Here is a 22,275-nt window from a genome sequence, read left to right as displayed (position 1 = left end):
TATTTGTGAGCCAACATGTGGGTGCTAGGGGTTGAGCCAGTTTCCTCTTGAAGAGCTGTTAGTGCTCTTACCACTGAGCCATCTCTCCAGACCATGACAAACTTTAAAAGATCAACAGAACTACCTGGGATCCGCTTAAACATCAGGAGCAGATTAGACTATGAAGTAAGTTTTGTCCCTAGTAGGGACATGTGAACGGCCATGGATACGTGCCAATAGAGAAGGACACCAAGTCCAAGGGAATGGGACATTTTCTCTCCCTCTTCACACCAGCAATCAAAATAATTCAGAGATTATTGTTTCAGGAACAGCACTGTATACTGACTTTGAACCTTCAAGTAGGTGGTGGCCCAGAAGCATCTCGTTACAGGCACACTAGTGACCTCTCCTGTTCTGTAATATGGTGGAGCACTGGTTAGATGGATGGGGAAAATTGTACAGCTCTGGTGACAAAAGACATCTGTTTCCCTACGTCAAGGATATCTGTCGTACATACAGAACAGAGATTAATGTGCTTTTGAAAGAATTTATAAACAGCACAAAACTCAATTCTGTCCGATGAGCCTTACCTTTTATACCTATATGATTTTGCTTATCAACACTGATTGAACAAAGTGCCCACATAACTATTGGTTTCAATTAGATCTTGAAGATTCATCTATGGTTCTTCAAAATTTAAAAGCCTGAAGAAATTTTAGTAATCTCTAAAAATGACATGGATCAGAATTTTTTTTTTTGACAGGGATTAGAATTTTTGGAGAGAATAGCAGTAGTAGGTAATAGGATAGATTTTAATGTTAAAAAGATAAAGGAAACAGTAAGATGAGCCTTAATGTTTATTATGAAATTTCTGATAATTTAAGAACTGGAAGGCCACAGGGGCTTTCTTCTGCATTTATTTCCTCAGAGTTTCCTAGCAATTTTATTCTCTCAGGTGAAATAACTTGTAAGAGGTAAAGAGTTGGACAAGAGTTACTTTGTTGTACTATTTGACAAATACCTTCAAGGCACAGTTCCTAATACAGGAAGTGCAATGAAAGAGGAGACAGGAAAAACCAAACAGACAGCCATAGTCTTGGATGGCACAGAAACACCCTCGGAAGTCTCCTCTTAAGTATAGGTCTGTTTGTAAACTTTGTTCAAATGAATAAACAGAAACCCACCCACCAACCAACCAACCAACCAAACAGCTTACTTCAGTGCTAAGCAACTGTAGGAAGACACTTCTTCCAGTGGCTGTTTTTCCTTTCAGCCCCGCCCCTCTTACCTGATTGGGGCACCTTTGGCTTGTGCAGGTCTCAGTAGTACAGTGATGGTGGTGGCAGTTTCATTCAGAGAGGCATCAACGCCTTCATAGTCAGGTAAGCTTGGAGCTAAAAGGAGATCAACGAGGCGAAGAGAAAGTTCAATCGACTCAGAGCGATATATTATAGGTTGCTATGAATAAACGATTTTCCTTAAGGGGAAATCAATTTAATTCCTAATTAACTGCGGTGGACCTTATTTTACGGCGTGACACTGAACCTTAACCCTAGCAGACGAAGCTAGAAAGACGACGTTGTTGGATTTTAAAAAAGCTGTCTGGGGACCTGTACTCATATTCCAAACACTTTTGGGTAGACACTTTGATCTCAGCTTCTCGAGGCCTTTAACCCAGCAAGGAAGAGGTGGGAAAGTGCGAGGAGGAGACTCAGCCCTGGCTGGGGAGTACACGAAGGCCCGGGCTGTGTATGGCAGAAGGGAGTTATGGGCTGCCTGGTGGTTACAGCCATTCATTTTAAATAAGCGAAAGAAAGGTCCAATATCTTCTCTGGACCAGTTTCATGTGACCACAAGGGAAACATAATTGTTAGCTCTGGTGAACTGGAACGAAAATCATGGTTTTCAGTTGCCAAGAGCTAATACATTAATTGGCAAATAGTTGAACACACACATTTTCAAAATATTGGATAGTGTTTAATTGTACTCTGGGAGTTTCCCAACCTTGAGTGGGAAGGAATTTCCATTTGTTTTCACCATGGAGAAGTATGTCTAAGGAAACAAGACCCACAGAAACACATAGATTATCAGTTACACTTCGAAAGCCAAGTGATACTTAAAAAAAAAAATTCCACTATTCATTGAATGCTTGCTAAAAGCAAAACATATACAAAGTTGTGGGTACTGTGATATAGACATGAAGACCTAACACAGGCCCTGACACGGAACCAAAATTAAGAGTTAATATTTTGTGGGGCCAAGTGGTATACAATAGAAAATATATGCTCAGTAAACCCAAATAATCATAAGATGCACACAGTTAATTTGGCAAAATAGTAGCACACTTTTAAACAAGTTAACCAGTATTTCTCTGTATGGCTGTTTTGCCTGAATGAATATTTGTGAACCGCATGCATGCCAGTGCCTTAGAAGTCAGGAGACTGCACCCCAGAAACTACAATTCTAATGGTTTCGGGATACCCTCTGGGAATCCACTGGAAGAGTAGCAAATGCCATTAAACACTGAACTGCCACTCCAGCTTCTTCCTAAATTAATATTATAAATGCAGAAGGAAAGACAATTACTAGACTAAAGGGATAGATACACTATCTTAAAATTTCAGCAACCTCACAGTAACTCCAAAGCGTAGTAACAGAAATGATAGTTTTAACATTCAAGAAAATTCTCTGTTCTTAAGTTGCAATAGTAAAACTGGACTGAAATAATATAGAGGGAGAAAAAAACTAGACTGGTGTTTTGTTCTATACCTATAAATTTTCTGTTCAATATATGCTGAACAGGGTATCTAAGACTTGAAAATATTGTGTATGTGTATAAATCAGAAATATACACTTGCTCAATGCTTTCTGTTTTATAAGCTTATATAAACCTTACAGCAATTTCCATAGAAAAATTAGCAGCTGCTAATCCTACAAGGTAGGAAATTTGTCATGATATTCACCTTGAAATAAAGTAACCTAATAAACATTTTGAATTGATGACGCCAATTAGAAAATAAAATGGCAGTTTAATATGTTATAATTCCTTAATATTATGGATATTTTAAAATATCGGTTTTACTAGAATATTAATGTAAATCAAATCATATGCAAATGAAATATTGGAATTACTTTTATTCATGACATAAATTTTTAAAATTTCTATTTTACTCAATACATTTCCAAATAAAACTTAAAATGATTCCAGACAATGTGATTTAAGACAATGTCAAAAATATGGAATGTTAATTGGGAAGGGCTGTTGTTACATACTGTGTAAAATTACTATAAAGAGAATTCACAAAATAAAAATGTTAATTTCCAAATAGCCCTCTTTAGTTACACATACCATACACATTTTTTGTAATATTGAAACACAGCAAAATATTTCAGAATAGACTTAGAATAGACTTAGGATGCATGGTAGTGCATATGTGCAGTGGGACCTAACCAGATTTAACTGGTGATCTTACCGAAGGAGGACTAGAATCTATAAACAATCTAGTCAAGTGAAACTATAAAACTGATAACAGAAATTAAATTAATTTTACTTTCTGTAATAGAAAGTAAAATTTAGTCACATTTACTTATCAATTCAAGGGTCTCTTGCGTGTTCCTATTCTGAGAATTCGACGCATTCGTGAGACACTTTTTTATGAACAGGAAAGCAACGTTTCATTTGTTGACAATTATCAGGATGTTGGGGGAAATGGGACAGGGACAAGGTGTGAGACATTCTAATACCAGAGTGAAAGACCTCTGCTGCTCGTTAGACAACGTCCGCCCATCTGTAGCAGGGAACTGACATGCGAAGGCACAATAAAAGGTCTATCCTAGACTGTGAACTTGGAAAGATTTTAAGTAAAGAAATACTGTAACTTTCTAAGACTACTGTCATTTTTGTGACTGTTTCAAAACTGTTTGGATGACCACATAGAGCAATAATTGTTCCCAGATGTCCGAATGAAGTGCCCTTGACCTCAGGAGACGAGAGGAAAGGCTTGCTAAGCTACATGAGAACACAATATAGAACTGAATGTCTGGAATGTGTTACGGCCAAGCCAGGACCACGAGCTTTCCAGATTCTGCATTCCTCACTGGCTTACCTGAGATATTTGTGGTCACGTTGATGGCTGTGGCTGGCCCGAAGCCTTTGACGGTGCTGGCTCTTATGAAGAACTGGTAGGTGGTCCCAGGGTGAAGATGCATAAACACATGGTGTGTGCTGTTCCACAGATTGGATACCGTCTGCGGGGGCCCAGCCACTGGGACCGCAGGGTCAAATGACCTTATGCTGCTATAGCTCACCTGTTGTGGGAAATACATTCCCATGACACATCAACTGAAGGCATAATAAAGAATAAGTAGATCCTTTCTAAATAACAGAGTATGCAGGATCATCAAGCCATCATTCTTTCTCTTTCTTCTCCTTTTATTTTGGTGTGGTTATTTCTGCCATCTCTCATTTACCATGTGTCTATCTGTCATCTATCTATCAATCTATCATTTACCATCGATCTATCTATCTATGTATCTATGTATCTATATATGTATCTATGTATCTATCTATGTATCTATATCTATGTATCTATCTATCTATCTATGTATGTATGTATGTATGTATGTATGTATCTATCTATCTATCTATCTATCTATCTATCTATCTATCTATCTATATCAATCATGTATCTATCCATCCACCCATCTACCTACCTACCTATCTATCATTTTCTATCTATATTTTGGTATGGTTATATCTGGCATCTCTCATCTCTATCAATCATCTATCTATCTATCTATCTATCTATCTATCTATCTATCTATCTATCTATCTATCTATCTATCTATCAACCTATCATCTATCTATCTATCCATCTATCATCTATCGATTTATCAACATCTATCTTATATCATCTATTTTCACATATTTAATATGAACATCACTACCTATCATCTATCAACTATCAATCTATATAATTAATTCCCTATCATCTATCATGCAACTATTAACATACGTCACTGAATGCCTACTGTGTTAAACACTTAAATGTTTAAAAGTCTACCAGTAAAGGGATATACTTAAATATGCATGCTCCATACAAAATTTCGTATGTATAATTTAATGTGCATGAAAACAGAGTCTTCATCAGAAGTATGACATTCTTCTTTTTTTGTCTAAAGGGAACACGGCAAGTTCTAGCAACACTTAGCAGCACAGGTTAGTACTCTGTACTACTTGGGAGAGGGATATAAGTTCAAGGACAGAGTGACTTTATGACCATTTGTGTTAACTTAGTAAGAATGTGTCTCAAAACAACAAAAGAAAAGAAAAATAGAAAACTAGCATTCAAACACACTAAAATCGTCAACAACACTCTCATCCCTATAACATTCTCAAGGACTAGAAACAGAAATGTTTATGATATAATCAGCACTGACTATACACGAGAAAACCTCACGACTATGCAATTAGAAATATCCATTTGAAAGTGATGAAGAAAGGTATGAAATTCTATTTCAATACAAACCCATTTAAAAAAATCACCTTTCTCCTTAGCTTCTTATATTCGAAAGTATGGTGATTTATATTCAAAGGTACAATGAAATTCTAAATAGGTTTTTAATCTGTTTTGCTTTGGGGGTGACTATTAATTGCTTACTTTGAAAAACTGGCATTCAACGGCCTTTCCTTAAGCACAGTGTGATAATGGTTTCTTAATTTTAGGAATGCGGACTTAGCATTTTTACGTGTAATTATTCATTATAACCATTAATTGGGTTTGACAAGGACACAGTCCAGCTATGCACATATGTAGACACAAAACCTAGCTTATATTCCAAGAATGTGAAATTCTAGATACTGTATTGCTATTAATTTTCAAATCAAATAATTTATGAATCAGGACAAAGGAGAGCCAATGATGTTTTAGTCCTCCTGTCCCCACCTTTCCCTGTTCCATTATTCCCTCCTAACCTTCTCCCTTTTGCCTGTCCTTTGCGATTACCTGCCAACCAACCACCCCGCCCCCTTTCCCCATACCTCATACTGAGTGATAATTCCATTTGGTTCCAATGGCTCTTTCCAATTCAGGAAGATCTTGTTTTCAAAGGACGTTCCTTGGAGGGATTTGACTGGCACAGGCCCGGGCACTAGAAATACAAGCACTGGTGATAAGAACATGCATAAACAATGTTGAAAGCGCCTCATGTCAGCAGGATAAACACAATTTAAAGGAGAGGCCATCAGGTGAAATGCGTCTTTAAAAACAAAATCAGTACACTGAGCAGTAGGCACACCTGACTCCGAAATGGACACGAAAGTCAGGCTACAAGTTTCTAAAGCAGGAGATGTAGAAATAAATGTAAAGTTATTTTTATTCGAATGAATATTCAGTCACCTTGGAGGGCTGCATGGTCATGCACTCTGGTTTCCACTGTTGGAAACCTCTAATACCACGAGATCCTTACCTGTAGTTCGCTTTGAGAACAGAGATGCCTCTCCTTGAAAAGAGTTTCCATCAACAAAGTTCATAAAATAATGAATTACAATCATAATTAAAAAGTATCTCTCAATTTGTGAGCTTTAGCCTTTTGTCAGAGCTGAGGATGGGGCTCAGGGCCTGTCCACACAAGCCAGTGCTCTCCCACTGAGCCGTCTCAGACACTCTATTATAGTCATTGCTTCCATTTTATTTGTTGTTGTTGCTGTTTATTTTTGGCAGGGTTTAGTGCACATGTTGATTTTGGGCTCTATGTAGCCGAGGATGGCTTGAACTTAGGACTCCTTGCCTCTTCTCCCAGAACGCTGAGATTACAAGAATGTGTCACTCTGCTCTGTTTGATGCCATTACTCTGTTGGGAATTTAATTCAGAGCTTCACGCATGCTATGCAAGAATTATAACTTTGCCTACTCTTTATTTGTGAAAGCCTTATGATTTGCAAAATCCCAAGTTATTAATTAGTGATGTATCAGTTACTGTTGACAAGCTGTAAGATATTTCAAGTATTATGTGTTTTCCTTTTACATATTCTACTTTAAAACCCCAGTATTTATTCATGCAATCCAGATTCTTCTTCCAATGACGCTTTACAATACATACCATCCCACACACTTGGCTTAAAAATTCCTTTTTGAAAATACCAACCCTGTATTAGGCAAGTATGGTTTTTAATTAATATTTTCCTCAAATCCAACGTTTCAGTGAACTTCACACATGACATTATCCAGAAATGCCGTTTCAAAGTACAGAGCAATTTCATGAGGATTGAAATAAATTAAAAATCACTGGATCAAAGGAAATGTATTTCTTCATGGCTAGCAGCAGCAAGAAATTCTGAACGATATGTCACCAGACTGAGATTTATTTCATTCTACAAGGAGACTATGAATGATGTTTTGACCTCTGGGGCAGGCAACATGAGGTGGCACATAAAAGAAAGAAACCCACAGGGGGAAAAGGGAAAGAAATCCACAGTGAACAGAGAGCACGCCAGCCCTGAGCTTCAGTCATGGCCATGATTCCACGAGCATCCCTTACCCTGCTCCATGCTGTCAGCACAGGCTACTCTGCCCATTGCGGCTGAGATCCTGACAAATATTCCCAACATTCTGTGCGATTTCTGGCAGTGCCAAGGCTGCCAGGGACACTGGTTTGCTGTGCAAGGAGATATATGTATATTTGTGGAGTCTGTTTGTGATCACAGTCAGGGGGGTGCCTCTCTTCTTCCCGTGTTTGCCAGGGCGCTTGGCAGATGGACAGGAAAGAATGAAAAGTGAGAACTGGGATCAACATTTCTGTGTCTACAGAACTCAATTGGGCCTATAAATTCTACGAGACGGAATGAAGGCATTTCAAATTGTTCTTATCTAGGGGTGGTTTAAACTAGTTGCATAATTCTGCACTGAAAGATGGACAGGCATGAAAATTTGCTTCCTTACAATGCTGACATTGTCATCCCTTTTCATTCATGTTCTACTTTGACACAAGTCTGCTTACAGCATTTCCAGGTTCTGTTTTCAAGATGAAAAACGGGGGAGAATAGCAAGCCCAAGGTACGCTACACAAGTGATCATGACTTGGACCAATAAGTACTCCAAACTTCATATATATACATATACATACACATACACATATACATATACATATATGAAGAAGGTGAGGATGAGGTATGGGTACAGACCATATATAATATATGTCTGTGTATAATATATATATATATGTATGTATATATACGTATATACACACATATGTGTTTATATAAGGAAGGAGAGGATGAGGTATGGGTACAGACTATGTATATGTATGTCTGTATGTAAATATATATGTATATATATGCATAAAGATGGTAAGGATGAAGTATGGTTACAGACCTTATGTGTGTGTGTACATATATACATAAGGACAGTGAGGATAAGGTATGGGTTCAGGCCAACTACAGTCATTATTTTCTACATCTGAAGAGAGGTGATGTCTGCACACACATAGCCAATGTCTCAATCGGTTACAGTTTGTCTAAATACAGCACGCAGCTCCTAAAGCCGTCTCATGCCAGCTACAGACCGCATGGATCATCACTCCACATTTCCTTCATAATAATTTTCATGGAGACAGAGTGCTGACTTCTGTCCCTGTACTTGTGATTTATCTATGAGCTGTTCCAGTTAATTTTGTTTTGAGCAGGAGGAAGTCCTTCAACTACAACTTCAAAAAAAAAAAAAAAAAGGAAAAGAAAAATGAAATAGGTACGGAGAAAGATTATATTAAATAAGCATTACAGCCTCTAAAATGGAATAAATGTACATTCTAAAATAGCTTTGTAGCCTTAAAAATGTCCTCGAACCAGGCTTTTCTGCTGAGCCAACTTCATAATATTGATTTTCATGAATGCTGGAATGAAAAATGAAAACAGAACCTTATATAAAAAATCGTGCCCATGAATTAAAGAAACATGCATAATAAATCAAGTATAAATTTTCCCCTAAGGTTCTAGTGGGAAATGGTTCTAGCTCTGGGACCTTGATTTATGGAGGTCCTCAGAATTCTTTTCTCATAATTATATCTTTTTATTAGATGGTTGATAATTTAGTCTTTTTCCTCTGTATATGGAGCAGCAATAATTTAATAAGACTGACTTAATCGGATCATCATAATCCATCAATCTTTGCAACGATAAGTATGATTTGGTTGTTCTTCCCCACCTCAGAACATTGAGATAAAACAAGTATTCTGTGAAGAAATTTCATGAGCAGCCATGAAGAATGGGTTACAAATATTTCATGAAATTTTCCACATCAGTCGTTAAGTCTTACTTATAGTGCTGAAAACAGACAAGAAAAAGTAAAAAGCCTACCACACGAGACACAACCACAGGGATTATGCAGTAGCCAGACTGTGAAACTCTAATGTTCAACTTCAGATAACTGAAGTCAGTATGGGACACTAAATTGAAGTTCAGGCCAACAGAAGCTTATTCAAAAAGTCCTCAACACAGAGATTAAAATAAAAGTAGACCTGAAAATGGTATGGAAATTAAATAGAGAAATTATGTTATTTCTCAGGTATAAAACTGATTCTAGACAATATGAACATTATTATTCTGGTTTGATCAACTTAGGGCAAAATTCTAGAGCAACTCATTACCTGCTTATTTAACATATGTAACCAAATGCAGTTTAAAAAAATATAATGTAATTAAAAAAATTACAAAAACCTGACTGCCTTCTTTTATTCGTAGGGAAGAAAATCAAGATAGTAAAGTATATGAAAGGATAAAACCAAGGGAAATTGCACTGTTAAAAAGTGAGTGGATAAAAATAAATGACAATATAAAACTCATGTAGCTGAATCTAAATGTTATCAATTAAGGCATCCTGGCTTTAAATGTTAACACCAGGCAATAAAACATGTGGCTATGCTCTTAATACTGGAAACACGGTTATAAAGTGCTCAGTGTGACCCTGAAATCTCCGTAGCATGTCAGAAGGTGTGTAATTCCTCAGGACAACTGTCGCTCTTCTTAGACATCGGCTTCCATTATTGACCTATGAACCCATTCCCTCCACCTCTTTGTTTCCATACAGTAAGTTTTAAGTGTGTGGGAGGGTAGGGGTAGCAGATAGAGGTGAGGTATTATTTAAATATCGTAACCACATAGCTTTCATACGTGGAACCATATCGAGATAGCCACCTTGATTAACTCAAACAGGGGAACACCACATTCATCATAAGTCTCAAGAGTTTTTACCCAAAAGTTTTTGTAACCTGAGATTCACTTCAGACACTGTGTTGTTGCAGTCTGAGCTAAATGACGTCCAAGGTTCTTGCTTCTATAAAGACAAAGTAACAGGACAAACCACAGTCACTTCCACGTTCCGGAGCAGAAAACTTGAAAGAACTGTTTCTAAAAAGTGCAGCTCAGAGACCTATTTTATGACAGCCACCTCAATCCTACTTGCTAGGTTACCAAAAGCAATATAGTGGCCTATTGAAGCCATGAAGGGAGGTGGGGAGTGGTCTGGCTCTAAAACAGATCTTTTGTTCTGAAACTCAAATAAAAACAATGGCATCCCATCAGACTGTTCAGGGAGAAAGTAAGACGGAACAGGAGCAGAGAAATTCCAGATCTCATTTCTTCCCTTGAGCACAGGACTAGAGAACTGGGAGATGTTATTGGCTATAGAAGAGCTGGATGAACCACAACTCCCGGTAAGCTTTGCTTCAGATCATTATATAGCAGTTTTCACCCAATATAGACTCATTTATATAAGAAAGTTCATAGAGGGGTTGGGGATTTAGCTCAGTGGCCCTGGGTTGGTCCCCAGCTCGAAAAAAAAAAAAAAAAAAAAAAAGAAAGTTCATAGAAAGTATCACCTTAAAATATTTAATTGTTAGTAAAATAATACAGTTAGGGACTTTTTGTCTATATTTTTGTCCAATAAGGAGCTCTATTCATAGTCATGATAATGATTTAGCATAATATTAAGGAAAAGACATATATATTATAATATATATTAATATAAATATACATTCCTATTACCTAATTTTCATGAATATAATTTCTGAGATTGTAGTAAAATCTGTAAAAGTGATGGCCTGTAATTTTCTTAGGAGGAACTTCATTTTGACTAAAAAGATGTCCTGTGCCTTTTCTGCTCTCTCTCTCTCTCTCTCTCTCTCTCTCTCTCTCTCTCTCTCTCTCTCTCTCTCTCACACACACACACACACACACACACACACACACACACACACACAGACTTACAACCAGAGGGAGTACTCTATCTTCAAATATTAGGAAAACAATAGCAGCTAGTATGGTTTACAAAACACACACGCAATGTGTAAGAAAGTAAGTTTGCCAAAGGGTGACTGATATATTGATGTGGACAATAACCTCTTTTGTTCTTACCACTTGGTAAGAAGAGCTTGATTCAGGCTTTACTCATCACTGTTTGAAAACACAGCATGGGTGCATGTCATTTGATATTTGGATTCTTTTCTAAAGAACACGTCTCTTGTTAGAGGTAAACTGGGATGAGAAAACTTGGTGGGTTTCCGGGTTTGGCTCAGGGATGGATACTGTAGGGTCAATGTAGAAATGACGTCGTTCTTGGTCCCCTCAACCCTCGCCCCCCGAAGATAATAAACATGAGCGTACCATCCTCATCAGTCTGGATGACTGTCTCTTCGCTCTCCTTCCTCCCCTCTGGGTTGGTTAGGATCATCTTGAGGCTGACATTTGTGTAAGGTGGCAGATGGTTCACAACGTGTTGAGGGGCTTTGGGGTCCATGTCCAAGCAGTCGGCCCTGCTCTCATTGTGGCCGCGGAAGTAATGGTAGCAAATGGTGACGTTGAAAGTGTGGCAGCGCGTGATGTTGTAGCCCAGGGACTCCCAGTCCACAGCGATGCGTCTTGCCTGGATTTCAGCAATCTTCAAAGTCTTTGGCGTTCGCATGGGTTCTGCAAAAATAAATCAAAGTTGCAGACAGATGTCAACTTGACCGTGAATGCTTCTGGAAGTGTGTCACACTGAACGTGACACGGCATACACGGACGCAGTGACTATCAAGAGAATCTTTGGCTGTTAGTGTTTTGCCAAGAGAATGATTGGGTTTTAGTGTCAATACCTGTTCAGTTTTATTTTGGTAAGCTTTGGAGACTTCCTACTTTAGTTTTCGGAACTGGGACACAACAGTGAGAAAAGAACGAAAACATCAAACAACATTTCCTAGTACTCGGTAACCAAGCAGCAAATAGAGAAGCGGAGATGTGGAAACAATGCCTTATGGTTGCGATTGTCCAGTTCCCTGTCGCTTTCCTTCATCACTATTAAGCGAGTAGATTAGCTCATACATCAGAAGGGACATGAGTCAACGTGCTCTGCTCAGTGATTTGTCATGTCACTAAGCTATGGTGTGTACTAATTAGTCTAATTGTAACACTAAACTACCATTTACCAAAAATGGCCCGGCTATTAATTAACACTAATTATTTCAGTAATGATGTTGTTCATCAACACAAATAAAAGATGTAGAAAAATCACCAGGACACATGTGGATAGCAGCACCATCTTCCTGCCTTCTTGATCTCTTTGTGTCTTATTTTCTAAGACACGCGGGTCTAACAACCCATTCGCTGTCACACTAACCAAATGAGGAGGGGAGAGCTCACTGGGCTGGAAAATGCTGGCCTGACTGAACCCTCAGAATACTGGAGTCCATCCATCACCGACTCCCAGCGGGATCCGTTCCTCATGCAAGACTGACTTTAATTGTCTAACTTAATCAAAATAATTACTCCACGAAAGTCAGGACCATGGTGAACCATATACAGCGTGGAAACCAGAACACAGCAAAATGTTAAGACATCGATTAGATAAAAGTAAAAAAGCTGAGGCCACGCTCAAGGTCTTACTAGTGCTTTCCTCAACCCACTCAGGGTGGTCGATACCACTGCTGACAACAAGAACCTGAAGTCAGCAAGGGCAAAAGCAAAACACATGGAAAAGGGCCCGCTTTGGATGTTTTTGTTCATTTTTATGTTTGGTGTTAAAAAAAAACAATTAGAATGTGACACAGATGCAAGGGCAGATTGGGAATCCAGCTCAGTGGCTCTAGTGTGGGGTAGGAAGCAATCCCAAGTGGCAGATATGTTAAAATTTCAAATCTAAATATTCCCCGTGTACACATACAAAACAGACATTGGTAGAACCTAGTGCACAGGTTTCAAGTGTTAGTGGGTGCTCTTCAGACTTCCGTCTGGCTGCTGTACCAGATCAGATCTTGTTTACTGTCCTAAGAGCACACGGAGAGACCGGAAGGAGGGTGGTGGCTCTGTGATCATACATATCCTTCTCGTGTATTTAACTCCATGCTAATGCTTTCCCACTGGGTGATCCATCCAGTGTAGTGCCAATTCCCATCAGTCTTTTCTCTGGAATCCAGCAGCTGACTGAACAATAACAGCTACATTAGCTCCATTCATCGCTAGGGAAACTAATTTTCGCTATGGCCAGAGAGCAAGACTTTCCCTCAGAGACCAAAGTCAACTTGGATCATACTTTGTCTATAAAGTATTTATTTGTATCCAGAATGAGGAAGTAAAATATTTAAATGAGTGACCCCTGGACATCAATGACAGAAACCACCACTGAGAAAGATCTCCTGTTTAGTGATGCTACAGGTTTACATAGATCCTCTCACTCTGAATCTTGCGTTCCCTCTTCCTACACATCCTAACCATCTCCTCTCCCCAGATCTGTTTTTCACCTCTGTGCAGCTGACAGGTAATCCACAATCTAATTCCGTCTCAGACACCACGCAAGAGGTCAGTGTCTTACGTGTACCCCAAGTTCTCACATAGCTCAGAGTTGGCAGAGGATGGATAAGTTGCTGTCCTGGTTAACTTTTGTCAAACCTAGGCGGATCTGAGTTGCCACTGAGGAACTGCCTTTATGGAACTGGCATGAGGGTGAGGGCAGAAGCCATTTTCTTGATGTTTATTGACATAGGAGGGTCCAGCCTGCTAGGGCTGTGCTCACCCTGGGCAGGGGGTCCTGGGTTGTATAGGAAAGCAGACTGAAGAGTTGTGGGGAGCAAGCAGGTAAATGTCACACCTCCATAGACTTGCCTCAGGTCCTGCTTCCAGGATTCTGCTTGAGATTTTTCCCCTGGCTTCCATGATAACAGAGTCTGATTGTGAGAAGTAATACCCCCCCCCTTTTAAATCACAGTAACAAAAACCCAACTAGGACAATTACTTACTTCACAAAAGTTAGCACTCGGATAATTAGGTTTGTGTGTATTCGAATGTTGCTTGTTTGGTATTCATAGTGAATTACATATGAAATTCAATACGAATCAGGAAAAAGGATATAATTAAGTCCTATGTATGTCACCACCAAAATTTCCGTGCCAATATTTGATTAAGAAAAGAATTTTTGACGAAGAGTTTTTCAACAAAGTCAGTAGGTTACTTCCATTGCTCTTTTGCTTCCACAGATTGAATAAATGCAATTGGTTACCATGTTCTTGTTAAAGAGAGATTTAAACATAATTTTACAGTTTTCGTTTTTGTCTTGCTAGGTAGTCTTTGCTGGCTTGGAACCCAGTCCCTTCTTATGCTCACTTAGATATAGGTGAGGCGAGAAGTGGAAGGAGTTGTTGGGCGAAGTGTTATGAGAACTTTAGGGAAAAGCACAATAATGTAGAACTCTTAATGCAGCAAATGATCCTATAAAAGGCCCCCAAGTAACTCATGTAACACGAAGCAAAATGGACTCTGTGAAGAAGGTATGCAAAGTGGTCCAGAAGGTAGTGAAATGAATAAAACATAGTGTTAGGCCTGAGGAGCCTACCTCTTATTTATGGAAGATGATAAAACAAGAAAAAGATTATATTTTGATTAAGGGAGACACGAACAGAACACGGCAGTATCTGAACCCAAGAGGGAGTGATAAGTTCTGCTTGTCAAACAGAGGAGACATGTGCCTTAGGTCTCAGCAGACAGAGTCTCGATCTACAGACATATTTCAGATAAATAATACAAAAGCAAAAGGACTAAGACGGAAAGAAATGGAGAACATAATTGCAGAAAAGAAAACTACGTATTCCCATTTGGTTGCCTTACAAATACCCGGCTAGATAAAAATGCAGGAAAGACTGGTTGGACAAACACTGAGCAAATTTTGATGCTGTGCTAGGAGACCGAACTGAGCTTGAACTAAATTTCTGGGCAGAAAGTCAATGTAGTCAATGAATCTGCCTTGAAAAGATAGAGCTGGAGGTGACATCGTATGTAGAGACATTGGGGTAGGGAAATAAAAGTACTGCAGTGTGTAAGGACAGAATCTGAGCTGAGTAAGGAGGGACATCAGGGACAGACAGAAGACACACCACATTGGCGGAAACAACCGAAAAACTGGATGAGTCTTCGGATTCAAGTATCTAAATAGGTATTATATAACTATCGTGCTCAGACAGAGTACCTTAGAAAACATGGTGCTCTTGATGGAAAAGAAGACATCAAGATACTGCGGTGAAGAGGTGACATACAGAGTGAGTCACTATCCTTTACTCGTTGCTCTGTTAACCATGGAGTGCACTAGAAACGAGGAATGTGAAGATCCATTTAGCCACGTCCTAATCTAGGAAGTAAGGCAAACAAGCGATAATTGTACTAATTTATGTTTTAGGAAGGAAAGCATAGAGGCAATAATTGAAGTAATTTGTGTTTTAAATAACTGGGAGGCATTCTGAACAGATCTGAACAGAGGCCTTGGTCGACCTCCATAAAGGAAAGGGGTGCATGCATCCCTTCCACGACGAAGGAAGCAGGGTATATGCATCCCTTCAAAGACAGGATATCAAGGAGAGAGAGAGAGAGAGAGAGAGAGAGAGAGAGAGAGAGAGAGAGAGAGAGAGAGAGAGAGAGAGAGGGGAACACAATGGAGAGATTACAATAGTGTTAGAGAGACTGAGAAAGGCCTAGAAAGGAAGAGAGTGGTAATGATTTATAACTACATGCTCATTCAACAGAGAACTTAAGGATGTCCACTAAAATCCAGCATAGATTTTAAACTCACGCTATTATTCTCTAAAGAAATACACTGTTTTAGAGTCCCACTAGATGAACAGCAGAGGTCATATCAGGCACCAGATCTTTATTCTGCTCATCCCAGTGTGATCTTGCTAGGAACCATCCCAGGCTAAAATCCTCACCCGTGTCCCTCAGGCCTGAGCTCACTTCTTATAGACTAAGGAGCCATGCAACCATGCAGCCAGATCTGTATTTGGATAGATACTAGTGTTTACACAATGTTTTCTATTAGAACCTTAGCTCCTAAAAGATTAATATCATGTGTCACTGATATTGCCCAGAGTATAGTGGCTTGTTACTTTTTGTTTGATTTAAAAATCATTGAAACGAATTGCGCTCAATCATACTCCATCAGTGGGGTCCCTCAATGCTAAGACATGGGAATCCACTGTGCGTTCTAAACTGAAACAGACAAACCAAGTACGCCAAACACGAACGCCCACGTACTACAAGCTCAGACTCCTCTTCACATGTGTGGGAAAAAACAACCCTGAACTTCACTATCCATCTTTGTAAAATGTTAGGAGATTGTATCATTAGATTAAGAGAAGCGCTTCCAGAAAGTGTGTGTGTGTGTGTGTGTGTGTGTGTGTGTGTGTGTGTGTGTGTGTGTGTATGTGTGTGTGTGTATGTGTATGTGTGTATGTGTGTGTGTATGTGTGTATGTATGTGTATGTATGTGTGTGTATGTGTGTGTACATATGTGTGTATGTGTGTATGTATGTGTGTGTGTGTGTGTGTGTGTGTATGTGTGTGTGTGTGTGTGTGTGTGTGTGTGTGTGTGTGTGTATGTGTGTGTGTATGTATGTGTGTGTGAGGGGTTGTGTGTGTGTGTATGTGTGTTTTTTGGTTGTGTGTGTGTATGTGTGTGTATATGTATGTGTGTGTATGTGTGTGTATGTGTACGTGTGTGTGTGTGTGTATGTATGTGTGTGTGTATGTGTGTGTGTATGTGTATGTGTGTGTGTGTGTGTGTGTGTGTGTGTGTGTGCGCGCTCATCCTTGCATCTTAAAAGAGAATAATGGTTTAATAACAATTAAGAATTCAGCTTAAGGGAATGAATTTATCTTCTTAAAATCCTCCCGTGTGGCTCCCTTTCTTCCATCTTTCTTGGTGCTAAGGATCAAACTCAAGGCCCAGAGCTTACCTAGAAAGACATCGCTCCCTGAGCTACACCAGCAGATACATCAGAATAGCTTATTCATTTTGTATAACATCAGAGAAAAACAACGGTTTAACGTGAGGCCGGAGATCAGCGAGTCGGGCACTCCTCCACACTGAGGGGGTAAGAGATACAGCACACGCTCGACATTAACAGACCACTCAACTTCGTTTTGAAACCACTGCTCACTGAATATACCCCTCCCCCACCGCCAACCAAGAGGTAAGGCCGGGTAGACACTGTTTCCTTAGGACTCAAAGAGCAGTTGAGAAACCCCAAGAGTGTGCACTTTGATGTCACGGACAGTGCTGGAAGCAGAGGAAACAAAAGGACAGGAAAGAAATGCAAAGCCCAGTTTTTCTGAAGTTTAACCTTTGTCAGAGGAATTTTGAGCTCTCTTAACAGAGACGACACATACAAAGAGAGAGGCAGAAACCTTTATCCATCTTTCCTTTCCTTTGAATTCAAGTAGATCTCTGTACTACTAAGTTTTCCCACTCCTTTATTTAGTGCATGCATCTGCATACATGTACCACAACACATGAAAAGAAGAGTGAGGCAGACTTATGGGAACTGTTATCCCCGTCCATCACAAGGGAAACTGGGATCAAACTTGAGTCCAAACTTAAGTTGCCAGTCTTGTTAAACAAGGGCCAGCACCAGCTAAACCATCCTGCTACTCCAGTAGCAGTACTCCATCCTGCTTTATTTCCAGTATTTTATTTTATTCGTTATTTATTTACACTTCAAATATTATCCACCTTCCCAGTTTAACCTCCTATCCCTCCCCTCATTCCCCATGCCTCTATGAGGGTGCTCCCCTACCCACCCTAGCACCCTAGTATTCCCCTATGCTGGGTCATCTATCCTCCACAGGACCAAGGGGCTCTACTCTCATTGATGCCAGATAAGGCAATCCTCTGCTACATATGTGCCCGGAGCCATAATATCTGTTAATGCAGGGAGAATTATCAGAATTTGAGGCTCCACCTAGCTGGCTAAGTACTGCTCATCAACATTTACAATTTTCTCTATTCTTTCTAGTATTTATTGTTCATTTATTTCTTAGCTACTTTAGCAAGAAAGGCAATATTATACGTAAAATAACTATAAAGGGGTGGCAAAAACTGGATCAAGTCCACAGCCAGTATTATATATAAAACTGGGTATCGGCACATGGGTAAAGACGCCATTCTTCATTGCATCCACTTTCCCTTAAAACAGATCAAAGCAGGAATTTACACCCGAGGAAAGTAATATGTCATTTGTTGAATTCAACTTGATAGGATAGGATGAAGAGCTATTATGATCCTTGTCACATGGTTGGGGAAAAAAAGGCCACATGGACAGAAGGGACCTGCTGATACTTTGAGCCACTGTACTATAGCAAGAACACACTCTAGGTATCAATAAAAGAACTTTCTTTCTTTCTTTCTTTCTTCCTTTCTTTCTTTCTTTCTTTCTTTCTTTCTTCCTTCCTTCCTTTTTTTCTTTCTTCCTTCCTTCATTCCTTTCTTTTCTTCCTTCTTTCCTTCCTTCCTTCCTTTTTTTTCTTTTCTTCCTTCCTTCCTCTCTTTTTCTTTTTGGTACTTACTAAACAATGTGAGGCAAGACAGGTCAATGTTTATATCCTTTGTAGTGATTATCTCCAGTTATTCTGAGGGGTTATGAAAACCATAAGAGAACAGAGGACCAGGATCTTGCTTCCCTAGAATCGGGTTTGAATGATAAAACTTCCTATCCAGCTGTCAGTCAGAGAAAAATAAAAGACATCCCAGAGCTCACGAGGAAGGCCACAAGGAAGCTCTCAGTGATGTACACAGACTCGGAACGCTGAGGCAGGGCGGGAACTGCTTGCTCCCGGCTGTCTTTTCACCGGAAATCTTAGGGGCTCGCTGCAAAACGCAGTCTCCATTCCATTCATGAAAACAAACACAAGGGAAATGAATTCTTTGTCAGGGGAGATATTTGCCAGTGTGATCCAAAGCAGGAGCAAGAGGCGATCTTGGGACACACGTAAATTAAAAATTAAAGAAAAAGGAAAAAGAGCATTTTCTATTCTTACTTCGAGTAGCTCTGTTTTTGTTCTTCTTCTCATGGTAACAACGGAGAGAGATCGAGCCTTCGTATTTCATGTCTTTTCAATGTTACAGCATCATTAGCCCACACAGTCTCATCTCTGCTCCCACGGGTCAGGTCGCGTTAACGGCAAGTAGAGGGGACGGCTTGATTAGTGCTATAACGTGACGGAGCCTCAGGACCAGGAATAATCACAAAGCAACTGTCAGTTCTTTTGCGTTTCCGGCTGAGTGGTTGAAGTGACATGCTTAGACTCCAGGGAGACACAGTGACAGAGGGTGTCTGGTTCACTCAGCCATCCTGCAGAATCCCAGTCATATTCACCAGGTGCCATCACAGCCGTACTCAGCATATCCTCCCTTTACAGAACAAGTCGTTCTCACTGGCCTCCCGAGCCTTGCTGGAGCTCATCACGCGCTGTACGCATCACGACCTCCTTATAATACGACTAAGCAAACAGTTTGATTTTTTTTAAAGAAAAGATTGGCATGAGTTAAAAGGAAGGCAATGTCTTTCTCTTCCAATAAATATATTGGCTAACTGAAACTGCAGGAACCCTTAGCTGTGTTTCATTTACATACTTACATACATGTTACAGTGTGTGAGACCACGCAACCGAGCTCAAGGAACACACGGAGTTACCGTACACTGTCTATCACACATGTTGCTTAAATAAAACTTCAAAGCAATTCCTATAGGCTAACTGTCTATATTCGGAGAACCCAGGGCCTTATGCTTGCTAGGCAAGTGCTCTACCACTGAGCTAAATCCCCAACCCCTGGAGAAAATTTTTAAAGGGAGATTTAAAGGAAATAATATCAACGATCAGTATAGAAACGATCTTCATTTTCTTATAAGATTTTTAGCATTAAGACAAACTTAACGAAATAGTGAGTTTTTGTTACTCCTAAGAAATAAACTGTATAACAGAACTTTATAACACGTAGTATAGCCACACACATAGTATAAGCTCACAATTCCTGGCCCCGGCAGAGGAGCTCACACTCTCCCAGAAGCGAAGCCTACCTAAGTTTTGTAATTACTCAGAAAAACTTGTTTTCTCTTTAATCTCTGTTCTAAGCATGTAAGCGTGCTTTCCTGAGCACTCTGGTCTTCCTTCTTTCTGTAAGAACTCCTCCCAACATGTGTCTGTGTATCTCCGTGCGGCTGACGTCTTTGCTGGCTTACCGCAAATATCATGGTGCTTTTCTTTGTTTGTTTTATGTTGTTTCTCCATTTTGTTTCCCCATTCTCTTTTCCCTTCCTCTCCGTTGCATACCTGCTGAGATATTACCCCTTACCTGCCCTGGAGGTTTTCTTCTTAAACTCTAATAAACCTCCCTAGCTTAAAACCAAGCCAAACCCAATGACTTACAAACAGATTCATTTTACCTTCCTTTCCAGAGATTCTTTGAGGGCAGGTTAATTTCTTCATTGTTCCCATAAAGACTAATAATGTTGAAATAATAGCACTTCAGAATGACAGAACATACACCTCGACTCAATGGCTTCCCAGTAGCCTTCCCCACCACTGCACCATGGCATTCTGTAAAATATTCTAACCTTGTACATCAGTGATGTCTGTAAAAGCCAACTTGCATTATAGGTTAAATATCTTTACATTGAGAGCCTAGGCCTGAAAGAAATGAAAAAATACATATTCTTCTCCAAACTCCTCCGGAGGGAAACTGCACAACCGGATCCGTCAATCATAATGACTGGGTGTTACGACTGCTGCGGTATTCTAAGGGCACGGACGGTCTGGAATCCCCCCCCCCCAAAATTAACCATAAAAATGTTACATCCCATTTTGCCCCTCAGCATAATGGTGAGTGTAGCATACAGTGTACTACCCTTCCATTCCTTCTAGACATTGATCAAAGACACTGAACTGCGTCAATCCCATATCTGGAGAAAAGAGACTTCTGAGTTATTATAGAAAAAAGAGAGAGTGGTCAAGAAACTTCAAAGGTGATCACAGCCATCGAAATGCTTTAGCACTCGGCTTGATTTCATAAAACACAAACGCCTGGCCGCGTGCTTGCTTCGGGGAGCTAACAGGAAGATAAGGGCTGTGGAGCTGGTGATTCTTAGTCCATTTCCTTCTCCGATGCCACCATTTATTCTGCGCTTTCATGCATGATTAACAGCTCGCGGATCCTTCACATATAATCAATAGCCGTGAGGTTTTATATTAGGTTTGGAGATTAGACAGCCTTGATTATAAATTTTATCGATTTGTACAGCTTAGCGGCAGAAATCCCTCGACATTTTCAAAGATTAAATTAAAACTAGATATATGGCCTACACACACTAGAACCGTGCTCATGTTTATGGGACCCGACCTCTTTATACTCATTCCTCCAGATGAATAAAACTTATCTGGTTCACCCAAACATGAATCAGTGTGTCAACAAGCATCGAGCTGAGAGAGTAAACACAGAGAAGATGTGACAAAAAGAATTACAAAATTGCTCGCAAATCTGCCTGCGACTGTAATTAATACAGGCAACCTGCAAGCATTAATTGCTTCAGCTCATTTGTAAATTAGGAAATTGACAGAGAGAAGAATAACGAACTCTTTAACTTCTACCTGGCACATCTGAGCCCATGCTAAAACGGAAGATTCATGGCCTCTCGAGGCAATGGAGGGCTAACATTGTTTTAACGGCTAGAGAAGTAAGTATGGTTATCTTAAAGAGAGTAAATAATGCATTGATTACAAAATCCATGACCAAAGCTGGTTTGTGATACTGTTACCTTAAAAACAAATGTAACACGGCCGTATTATTTATGCATAGTGTTTTAAATTAATGCAACATTAATAAATATTAGGTGAGGCTAATATTTTCAACTAACTCCAAAAGTTTACTCTCCCACGTGCATGGTGCAATTACCATTTTATTTTCCGTGAGAAATAAGTATCTCTGAACAGTTAAACTAATTATGTCTATGTAA

At 39.6% G+C, this 22,275-nt stretch overlaps 1 protein-coding gene across 6 annotated transcripts in view; it reads right to left on the bottom strand.

The window, feature by feature from the left end:
• Ptprk (protein tyrosine phosphatase receptor type K) overlaps positions 1–22,275 on the bottom strand; it is a 495,630-nt gene that overhangs the window by 107,962 nt on the left and 365,393 nt on the right. For all 6 annotated transcript variants that reach the window (XM_032894914.1, XM_032894915.1, XM_032894916.1 and 3 more), the window contains exons 8-11: positions 11,636–11,938; positions 6,020–6,129; positions 4,086–4,287; positions 1,268–1,373 (exon numbers count right to left, since the gene is read on the bottom strand). In XM_032894914.1, coding sequence (XP_032750805.1) covers positions 1,268–1,373; positions 4,086–4,287; positions 6,020–6,129; positions 11,636–11,938 — 721 coding nt within the window. The remainder of the gene's footprint in view (positions 1–1,267; positions 1,374–4,085; positions 4,288–6,019; positions 6,130–11,635; positions 11,939–22,275) is intronic.

Source organism: Rattus rattus, chromosome 2 (assembly GCF_011064425.1).
Source record: "Rattus rattus isolate New Zealand chromosome 2, Rrattus_CSIRO_v1, whole genome shotgun sequence".
NCBI lineage: Eukaryota > Metazoa > Chordata > Mammalia > Rodentia > Muridae > Rattus > Rattus rattus.
Note: the sequence above shows the minus strand (reverse complement) of the source record. Positions and strands in the feature narration are given on the sequence as shown.